General features: G+C 41.0%; 1 protein-coding gene across 1 annotated transcript; it reads left to right on the plus strand.

The window, feature by feature from the left end:
* The first annotated feature begins 216 nt into the window (after positions 1-216).
* On the plus strand, positions 217-10,765 carry rnd3a (Rho family GTPase 3a). Its single transcript, XM_059569287.1, has 5 exons — positions 217-547; positions 713-800; positions 7,458-7,567; positions 8,956-9,090; positions 9,430-10,765. Exons 1-5 carry the CDS (start codon positions 398-400, stop codon positions 9,676-9,678), a joined length of 732 nt encoding a protein of 243 aa, XP_059425270.1. The 5' UTR covers positions 217-397; the 3' UTR covers positions 9,679-10,765.
* The last annotated feature ends 694 nt before the right edge of the window (positions 10,766-11,459 follow it).

Genomic DNA, 11,459 nt, shown 5'->3' on the forward strand with positions numbered 1-11,459 from the left:
TTGTATTTGTATAAATGTAGGTCTATTACAGTTTATTAAGGGTTTATTTCTTTATTGGAACTTTTGAGTTTCATAGCGCTAGAAGCAAAGTCGTCTTTATTAAGGTCTGTAGGGTGCGCTCTTTCCCTCTCCCTACTGAAGGAAAGGGGAGGATCTCTGGGTGTCTTCAAGGACAGCCATTGGTTCACCTGGCTCATATAAAACACAGCACATACCCTAAAAGTGAGAGGGCTGGATTTCAAGCAGTTGATGTATATTCCTGCAGGAGAGGGAGAGACAGAGAGACCAGGACACGGGCATAGGGAATCCGCACCATTTCCAGAGTGATTATAGAAAGTGCGTTTGTGCCCGTCTTCTCCGTTGTGCGCCTCCGCGGACTTGCGCGTAAAGACAATCAATGAAGGAGAGAAGATCTATACAGAAACTGTCCCTTCAGCCCGGTATGGATCCGAGTCAGAGCCTCAAATGTAAGATCGTGGTCGTGGGGGACAGTCAGTGTGGGAAAACCGCTCTGCTCCACGTTTTTGCCAAGGACTGTTTCCCAGAGGTGAGATGCGTAAAACCTAGTTGGATGCGCAACTGCGCTTTACGATATTGGCTTTAGTTCTGTAGCATGTGCGTTCATTTTTACACTTAAATCTCTTAAAATAGACCTGTTTAATAATATTTGCAATTTTCCTTCATGTGTCGTCTGCCCCCCCCCCCCCCCCAGAATTATGTACCCACTGTGTTTGAGAATTACACAGCAAGTTTTGAGATTGACAAGCAAAGAATAGAGCTCAGCCTGTGGGACACCTCAGGTGAGTCACAAATTATGTATTTGTTCTACATGCATCTGGATATTTTAGTATTAATTGCTTTTTATAGTGCAAATATATTGCGTTTACACTAAATATATACTATAGTATGGGGTCTTCAGCATTTCTTATGACACTTTGGGGGTGGATAGAGAACCAGACCGGGGAAGTCGTGGCCTAATGGTTAGAGAGGTGGACTCCCAATCGAAAGGTTGTGAGTTCGAGTCCCGGGCTGGCAGGAATTGTGGGTGGGGGGAGTGCATGTACAGTTCTCTCTTCACCTTCAATACCATGACTTAGGTGCCCTTGAGCAAGGCACTGAACCCCCAACTGCTCCCCGGGCGCCGCAGCATAAATGGCTGCCCACTGCTCCGGGGGTGTGTTCACAGTGTGTGTGTGTGTTCACTGCTCTTTGTGTGTGCACTTCGGATGAGTTAAATGCAGAGCACAAATTCTGAGTATGGGTCACCCATATTTTCCCATATCATTGTATTAATGCTGAATTAAAGCTTTTTTTTTTCTTTAGTTTTGGCTGGTGTTGTATGAGTTTATGTATAATTATAAAAAGGAGTTTGAGAACAAAAAATAATTTGTAGACTCCCTTCAGTAGCTATAAATAGTTAAATTGATATGCATAAAGAGTATATGCATATAAAGAGTAATGTAATGGCTGTTAATATAAAATGCAGTCAGTAAATGCAAGCTTTGTCACAAATTATATATATTTAGAATTTGACCTATGCAATGATTTTTGCTCTTGATTTAATATATTTTATGTCGGTTTAGCTCATTTACATGCTATTGGTCCAAAACATGTCCAGACTTGTTGTCATTTTTCATAAATCCAGTGGACATTTCATTATTTTGATGCATCAGTGTGTTGTGCAGGTTAATAATGTGATTGCTAGCTCTTATGTTTATGCCTGAAGGAAAATCTGGGTTTGTTTAATAGATTTTCTTTCATTTTCTGAGCAGTTAAGCGATTCTCGGTTTTTGAGTCAGTACAAGAGCCTGCCAAGCATTTAATCACACATACACACACACACCCTGCTAATACACTCTCTCTCACTCCACCCATCTGTGGAATATGATCCATGGACACCTCACTTTTAAAGAATGTTAGGATGGCATCACATGGAACGTTGCTGTAAGTGATGTTTTGGATAAACAAATGAAACCGAAACTGTTGCCACAGCTGGGGTTGTGCTGCAATTCACACGTTCAACAAAACCAAACAGCCGTGACCACACAGGCAAATGAGAGTGGGGTCTTGGCTCACTCTGTCTATATGTAGGGTACTGGTACGTTTCCAGAGTTCGCGCTCGGATCGCCCCGGAGAGATCAGACCTGCTGGCTGGAGGTAATCACAGGCCCTGTAAAGCATCCAGCCAGACAGACTGGTTTAGACGATGGCCTGTTTGGAGCTTAGCTATGATCTGGGGTAAACTGCATTCAGACCTGGACCTGGGGGTTTGAGTTGTTTGGTGCTGTGTGTGGTCTGAAATGTAAAGCTGTGTGCTAAATCTTTCCTTCACCAGTATATGTTAAGCCATCAAGCTAGGGTATGATGTTTGATCAACTTTACCAGCTATGTTTTGCAGTCTGGCAAGTGAGACCAACACCAAATCAGCTAAAATGGAATTTTCAGCAGGGTTTGCAAATCTGAAGTAATTTCTTAAATTCTCAATCTGGATCCATTTCTTTTAGAATCAAGAGTAATTTCATAAATCAAGAACCATGTGCTAATTTGACCTGCTGAAAGGCTAGCACAGCTGGTCACTTGCTTATGTTGTGTTTCCAATGCTGGTATTCTTGAGGTCTGGGCTTCTTAACTAGCTTAACCAGCAAAACTTGATACTTGTGAACAGCATGGCCATGCTTGTACATTAGCTATACCACCACCAATCCAGACATTGCCAAAAAAGGACATTTGCTATTTTTTTCTGCATGGTAGAATCAGCCCTAGATCTAGAGAACTGATCTAATGAAGAGTAAAATCTCAAATTTAATCAGTATACAGTTTTCTGAATATGAATTGTCATAAATGTGAACCTATATCATAATTCCAGGTGTTGCATTTTGTTAGCTGTTCCCTAAAACTAGAGGTAGTGCTACAATCCTGAAAGAAAATTCCAGCATTTTTGGAGTCATGTGCTCAATCTGGATTAATTTCCTGAATCAGATTCTGGAAGTAATTGCCTAAATTTGGAGCTAACGCTGTTGAAAAAAACAGCATATGGAAAAACTAAGGAACAGTTTAAACCAGCCGATGACCAGCTAAGTACCAGTTTAAACCGGCTCAAACCATCAGTCAGGCTTCAAAACATACCTAATCAGCATACGCTGGATTTTTGAACAGGGAAGTGCTAAATCTAGAGTTATTGCATAAATCGAGAATCATTTCCTCAATCTAGAGCCATTTAAACTCAAACTAGAGCTATATCTGATGATAATTCAATGCACAGTGGTTCAGTTTGGTTCATGATGTAGGTACAGGAGTGTGTTCAGCTGACAGATGTCTGAGGTGGGCGTCTGCGGGCAGGACCGCCCGTCTGATGCTGGCAGTTGGATATGTAGTTAGTTGCTTGTGTCAGGCTGTGGGCTTCCAGCCTGCTGTTCATTACAGTGTAAGTTATTGTGTCAGAGCCAGGCTCCAAGGTCTCCCCAGTGTGTGGTCTTTCCTCTCAAATGCCTAAGTCTAGGGTTTAACAAGTTCAGAACACACCTGAGCACTTTCCAGATAATGAGAGAAAGAGACATGCGGACTAGGAAACCTTGGTAATTTGCCCTTGAACAATCTCAAATTCCTTGCCTCGAGTGTTTCTGAACCGTCCAGGGGTTGCTCCCAAAATTGCCCAAATGGATAGTTTCTTGGCATCTCTTCTTAGTGCTGCTTTGTTTGCAACAGCTGCCACCCCCATCAACCAAAAGGCTTGGCTGCTCCTGTCATTGTCCAGCAATCAGCTGTTGAGTCACGACCCCATTCACCATTCAGCTGGCAGCATCCGTCACTGATCTGCCACGGAACCCATTGATACAGTAGAGTACATGCGTACCATTCAGAATTTAAACAGTTGGCTTCCAAAAGGGTACGACCAAGACTTTTTGTGTCCGATACAAAAGAAGGGAATACAATTGTTTTTCTTTTTGTTTGTTTTACTTTTGATTGAGCTCAAGCCTTGCGTAACAACATCTTTTTCAGGACTGTTGCCCATTCTTTTGCGTTTGTTAAAATGATTCCCACTTCCGCCAATGAAAAACGGGAGTATTCTTTGGTCATTATTCCAATGTCAAAGTGCCGCTGCCATTCTGCTGCATGAATGTTTCATTAGGCTTGTCTTGTGTATATTGATTCTATGGCTTAGTAAGTCCTTCTAAATCTGAAACCCAAATGTGTATGTGCATGTATTGTGTGTTATGTGATACACAAGAGGTGAAGTGTCCGGATAAGACCCTACCGGAGACAAGAGCCCACATGCTCTCTGATCTTTTCGATGGCCATGAGCAAGAGTGTGTATATCCCCCTAAAAGCCGATCCTCCATGGAATCTTCCCCCTTCCCCCAACTCCACTCTTCCAGACACTTATTGACCAGAAACCCCCTACAGATGTGAATCCAGGATCTTGACATGCCTGTCTCAAAAGCTTCCTTATCCACCAGTCGGACCATGATCAATCAATATACGCACACTCTGCTTCGGGATCTTTTTGTCCCTTTGTGAGTTGTAAGTTTTACAATAAGCATATCGTTTCAGATAATTATATCGCCAAATTCAGCCCATTGTTCCTCAAGTGTCCTATCTCCTTGCTCCCCTAGGGCTGGTGACGGATATGCTGTCATGACATAGTTCGATTGGATGGTGTCTTTGAATTGGCAAGTTTGATAGGATGACCTTCTAAGATGTCACTTGTTTGCAGCTGAAATTTTTATCAGACTTCTTGATCAGATTTATGAGGTTGTGGGCTGAAAGCTGGAATAGGTATTTCCTTACAGAAAAGTAATGCTTTAAACCCTACAATGTTATGTATTTTAAATTGAAACAAGCTAGTGAATGGGGAAATAATGGAATGTGGCCATTTATGTTCAAGAATCACTACTAGAAAAATATCTTCGAGATTTAGGCTATGGATGGGCCCTTTCAAGATAACACTTTCATTGCCAAGTTTTGTACAGGAAGAGTACTGCTCTTCTTTGCAGAATGTCAAATCTAGTTTCTTTTTATAAGGTAAATTATAAATTAATCTATTTAAAGTGTTTGCTAATACATGAGTTCTTAATCTTGTTTGTACATTCACATTATTCAATTATTTTGTAAATAATTATCATTCAGCTACTGCATGTTTCTTTAAAGTCCTGAACTAAGACATTGCTATCCATCCTCCTTAATCCAACCCTTGATTATTATCAGCAAGGGGAGACCTCAGTATCAGCTGACCCCCGAAAACAAAATGTTCCCGGGCTCATTTCAGTGGGCTCTTGCTGGGAAAGGCTCTTTCAGACCCACTCCTTAAAGCTGGTCAACTAATGTCAGCCGGATCATATTTCTAACCTCAACGATTTGGGCCTGCATGCCTCACATTCCTGTGAGGAAAGGTTTGCTCTCGTACTCCACAAAGCAGCTATTGTGCGGTGGGCCACCAGGGAAAAAAAGTGCCATGTGAACCGTTATGTTCTCTGAAATCATTCTTACCTTGTTAGTCAAGAAGGAAATTAAATTCAGCAGAGTTCTAAAAAGCCTTTTTGTAAAAGTTGTAATGGCGTGTTAGCAGTTTTTCAAAACACTGATCAGCATCAAAAGATTTCATAGCATAGCTTAGGGGTTAAATGTACTTTGCAGAGAATTCTGTCTGTTTATTGCTTTGTTTTGATGTAGATTAGGAAGACATTGCGGGATCCAAGCCAAAAACACCAGTGGCTAAGAATTCTTTACTGTGTGTGTGCATTAGCATGGTCACCACATGTTTAGAGAAGCATTTGAACACTTGAGGAATCCATCAGTTGTCAGTATCCTTCTCACACACACACACACACACACACACACACACACACACACATTATGGAATGTGTGTGTTGTGATAGCTATGGTGTTCCACAAGTGTGTGTGTGTGTGTGTGTGTGTGTCGCTCCAGTTAGCTATTACTTACACAAATACTGTACAAACACACACAAACAGCAGGGTTTGGTATTGGTGACAGACAAACAAAATAATATGTTTAGCGAGCTGTTTAGAGAGAAAACTGTGTGGTGGGGATGGGGTTGCCATAGAGTGTATGTATATTCATGTATGCATATATGTGTGTGTGTGTGTGTGTGTGTGCTCTTGTTTTTGTGACATACTGTATCAGGACACAACTGTATAATGACATGGGTATGACACAGGTATTACAAGGACATGGTAATTTATGAAGACATAATCCATGTCCCCATTTTTCAAAACGCTTATACATCATACAGAATGAGTTTTTTTGAGAAAGTAAAAATGCAGAAAGTTTCTTGTGAGGGTTAGGTTTAGGGGTAGGGTTGGTGAAGGGCGATATAATATACAGTTTGTACAGTATAAAAACCATTATGCCTATGGGATGAACCCACTTTTTACAAAAACAAACGTGTGTGGGCATATATTGTGTGTCTCTCCGAAAAGGCAGAAGGCCACACTAACAAAAAAAAACCAACAGCAGCAACAACAACATAAACAAAGTAAACACTAAAATAACAAACTTCATTCAAAACGTTTCATAATTAGATCGACATACAGATGTAGTTACTAGTTTACATTACAAATTAGAATTTAAATGATTAACCGTAAAAAAAATAAATAAAACAAAAGCAATCAAACATCTGATGTGAAACAGTAAAACGTCAATGTTCGTCTTTTGGCCTGTAGCTGTGGTTGAAACCTGAGCTGTAAGTCCTGTGGCTGCATGTGTTTTCAACTTCACATTTTTCTACTTAACTTCTGGCACTGGGAATTATCATTGTGTCAAACTAAAGAACCCTCCCTTCCCTCTGCCTCTCTCTCTCTCTCATAAACATCACCTCTGTCCTGGAATCTGGCACATTATAAATGTGTCTGTCCTGTGTGGATTGTACATACCGTGTCTGACAGAGTTAGCGGTGGGTGGGAATGCTTCGTTCTGTCAGAGTAAATCCTGGACTGTACCGTCCTCACAAAAGAAAAAACATCTCCAGAGTTTTAGCCAGGAAGGAAATGCAACATCTGGCTAGGGTCGAGTTATTAGCAGTGTTTGCTAAGGCAAGCGCCAGTATTTTTATTTGATTTAGACATTTGAAGAATCATCTTGTGTTTGTGTAAATCATCATTTAGCATTGCACCAGTGACAGAGAACTGGAAGTGTTCTGTTTGCTGATATTTTTTATATATATAAATAAAAACCTATTTAAAAGCTTTATTCCTTCTGAAAGCAAAAGTGTGCATTAATGTGTAAAAGTTTAATGTTTAAAATGTCTGAAAAGGGGCTTCAGTAGTTAAAAATGTATGAGTGATTTCAAATTACTTGCTATACAGTGTCACAGAGTGAAAGTTAAATGAAGTTAAGTAATATATTGACAGCCCTCTAGACAGATCCACTATCCTTTTCTAGTTGCTAATGTTAATATTAACTTTGCTCTTCCTGACAAATCCACCTTTTTATCTTACAGGCTCCCCGTATTATGACAATGTCAGGCCGCTTTCATATCCAGACTCCGATGCCGTCATCATATGCTTTGACATCAGCCGACCAGAGACCCTGGACAGCGTCCTAAAGAAGGTGAACATTTTCCCAATCTGTAATAACTGATTCAACACACTTAACCACTTGAGCTGTTATTTTGATTTTTTGAGAATTAGGCATATGCAATATTGGACCCACCGGTGGGTCCCCAGAGTTGATGTGGTTAAACAAGTAAAACAAAACTCTTTGTTTGGACTTGGTGTCTTGGTGAACATCTGTATCAACCAATTAGTTGTATGACTGGGGTTGGGGATTTGAAGAACATTCCATCAACCAGTCAGATTTTAGGACTGGGGTTGTGTTGTCAGATTATGGGACTGGGGTTGGGATTTGAACAACATTCACCTCAGCAAATAAGATTTAAGCACTGGGGTTGGGGTTTTAAACAAGATTCCCTTCAACCAACTAGATTTTAGGACTGGGATTGGAGTCTTGAACAACATTCCAATCAAACAATCTGATTTTAGTGTTGGAGAGGTTGGGGTGTTTAACAACATTCCCATCAACCAATCCAAAACAGGGCTCCAAAATGAACACCTGAGAATCTTGATAGGAGGTACCTTTATGTTACAGTTTTTGATGTTTGAAATTAAAAAAAATTGTCTAAACTGCTAATGCCTGGGGCAGAATACGGGTGTGATGCACAATTTTTTGGGAGTTTCTTGGATATCAAACTATAGGCTTGACCTATCTGGTTCCTGACAGTTTAATTGGCTTTTAAATGCCTTGCCTGTGATTCAGAGAAATACTTCTACAAGTCCTTTGTGATCTGCCCACTCTTTGTTGCATCCCAATAAAGTCATCATTTGTTCAGCAGGATTGAATATCTTCTGGTAGACTTTCAGTCTGGGGTCAGGTGTGTGGAATGGCCTGTGGCTCTGTTTCACTCGGTTAGGGTGGGCCTGGGCCCCTGGTTTGATAGTATTATGCTGGCATTAACTAGACCATGTGAGTGGAAATTCAGCTGGGTGGTTTGTCTTAAAACTGTTGAGATCTAGGTCACAGAATCTGAAATACGATCAGGCTACACGTGAGTACCTGGTGGAATAAGCTAGTGTTGTCTACCAAGACTGAGGCCTCTGGGAGCCAAATGTGTGCACAAAAAGATCATGGGAACAAGGGAATGTAGGGTGTCTGTGTTCCTGTGTGAACAATCGTACGAGTGTATTGTACGCGCTTGTTTCCTGCCAGATTAAATCAAGTGATTTAATGCCACACTGACAAATAAAATGCTTTCCTTACCTACAGCAAGGAAGCTTAATACTTTTGTGCTCGTGAAAAAAAGGGATGGGGTGAAACGTGATATGCTTAGAGAATTGGAAGAGGAAACACTTGTTCTTGTCTTTTGTCCTCTCTCAGACAGGGATGGATCAAGGCCAGTTGCTTTCATCTTTTGCTTTTGGTTTTGTCTCTTTCTCTCACAGTGGAAAGGGGAGATCCAGGAATTCTGTCCCAACACAAAGATGCTGCTCGTCGGATGCAAGTCAGACCTTAGAACGGACCTAACGACTTTAGTGGAGCTGTCCAATCACAGACAGACACCGGTGTCGTATGATCAGGTGAGAGGTTCTCATAAACTGCTATTGAAATTTGGTTGGACGCCAGTGAGACACTCAACTTTGGCTTGATATCTAACACCCATCTTATTACTTTACCAGTAATTATTCTTATCGGCAAGGGCAGTTTGGCAACATTGCAATGGTTAAGGTTACTAACTGATCCTTGCATTAAATGTCTGAGTGATAGAGAGCAAAATCTTCCTGAGCACAAAGCTAAACTTAATTCTGATTAAATTGCAAGTGGTAATCGTAACACTTAGACCGCAAATCGTGATTATTTACTGCTAATTGTTGGTTTTGTTTCATATCAAAACGCATTATCCTCTCTTTCTCTTTTAGGGTTCAGCTATGGCTAAGCAGATATCTGCACCTTACATCGAATGCTCTGCAGTGCAGTCAGAAAACAGCGTGCGGGACATTTTCCATGTGGCAACATTGGCTTGCGTAAATAAGAACAACAAAAACATCAAGCGCAACAAATCGTCACGCTCCACCAAACGCATCTCGCATATGCCCAGTCGACCAGACCTAGCTGCCGTCGCAACAGACCTACGCAAAGACAAAGCAAAGAGTTGCACAGTAATGTAATGAAAGGCGTTCTGGGGGAAAGATTCATTCTGGGAAACGGTGAGGGTGGACTGTGGAAGCAAGAAAGCAAAAGTGGAGAGCGGGAGTGTTTGCACGATGTCCCTAAAGGTCTCTCCAGTTTGAGGGTTCCAATTCTTGTTGCCAGAACTTGGCTAGCTTGCGGACGTAAACCCATATAACGTCCCCAACCACCTCTCCTAAACTTAGCCACTCAGCAGGAGGATGTCACCACCCTCTCAGCCAATAAGAGGCCTTCCTTCCTGCTCCTGGACGTGAAGCTGCTTCCTCTCTAGAGGATTCCTTCTGAAAGCTTCTCCTGCAGGAAAGGAAGGAGGAAGTAGAATCACATAACCATTGAGTCCAGAGTTCCGCTGAGCTTTGGCTTGATGTTATTTTTAAAAGATGCACGTTTCGGTTGGTATTAACAGCAACACGGCGGAACAGCGAAGGGGAAGATGACTTCCAAAATGGCGAAATTTCGAATAAAGACAACTCTCGCTTCTTTCTTTTTGAGTCCGTACAGCTAAACGAGGATATGAAACGAGAGCGTATCACTGTGGCTACGGATCACTTCCTCCTTCAATCCTCCTCTTGTCTGTTCTGTTCTTTCTGTAGACCAAGAGCACGAGTTTGTGTGTGTGCGTGGTTTTCGTCGTCTTATGCTAAGCTCAGCTAAAACTGTCACCATGGATACGCCGCTGGTATATTTGAACTTGCACCGTTTTCTGTAGAACTCCTCATAATCACATTACGGCTCATTAGGATTCAGAAAAAGAAAAACCAAAGAACTGGAAGGTTTTCAAGTCGGATGACTCAATGTTTGAATTTCTGAAGTGCATGATGGATGTGTATTTGAGTGCTTTTGGTGGATCAATGACAATTTCTTTCACGGTTCTGTAAGAACATGGTTCCGCTTGTTTTTATAGGCCAGGTATATGGAAGTGCAAATACGACCTTTGAGAAGTGACCTAACCATTTAGTATTCATCTGCATTCGGTTTGTCCCTGAAGGGGCATTCACACTGACAGCCATTTGCAGTGACAAAGCATCTGGAAGCCAATAATTTGCAATGAGGGTGGGTAATTTGAGTTCAACTTCATATTAGAAACCAATAGTATAACGAGTTGGTGACATCCAGCGATTTTAATTTCTGTCAGTGTGAATGCTGCATTAGAATAACATCACTATTAACGTAACAAATAATTAACACTATTAAAATAGCACAAAACTAGCTTTTTATTGTAAAGCGTCTTTCTCAGTAAAATGTTACATGAACGTTTGTGCCTTTTCTGACATCTGTGAAATTTTGTTTAGGCACAATTGTTGAAATAATAAATAAACAGATCAAATTCAAGGTCATATTAAATCTGCACTTCTGTCTGCCAAGTCCAGGAAAAAAAAAAAGGTTTTCAAAAAACATTCTCTCCTCTCTCCACTAAACTATGCAGTCAGCTTCTGAACACATGCGAGAGGATTGCCAAAAATGACTAATGGACATTCTTTCTCTTTCAAAACAACAACAACAAAAAAAAAAACATTTGTTGCGACTCAGTGTATTGCCTTGCAGAGCCGTGGGGAAAAAAGATGCGTCTCACCTTTGTAGTGCTAAAAGTTTCTCAAAACAAATCTTCAGAAGTTTGAAGCTAGCTGCAAAGTCTCTTTTGCTGCATGTTTGTAGTTGCACTTTTCGTTAAAACTTGCGCAAAACAAACAAAAACTGTCTTTTTTTTTTACATTCGTTTTTATTGTTTTTAACGGGTCCGAGAGCATTTCCTCGATTT

This window comes from Carassius carassius, chromosome 16 (genome assembly GCF_963082965.1).
Source record: "Carassius carassius chromosome 16, fCarCar2.1, whole genome shotgun sequence".
Lineage (NCBI taxonomy): Eukaryota > Metazoa > Chordata > Actinopteri > Cypriniformes > Cyprinidae > Carassius > Carassius carassius.

Coding starts and splice junctions, on each gene's coding strand:
- rnd3a (XM_059569287.1), top strand. CDS start 398: ATGAAGGAGAGAAGATCTATACAGAAACTGTCCCTTCAGCCCGGTATG. Junction 548..712: donor CCAAGGACTGTTTCCCAGAG/GTGAGATGCGTA, acceptor CCCCCCCCCCAG/AATTATGTACCCACTGTGTT. Junction 9,091..9,429: donor CACCGGTGTCGTATGATCAG/GTGAGAGGTTCT, acceptor TTTCTCTTTTAG/GGTTCAGCTATGGCTAAGCA.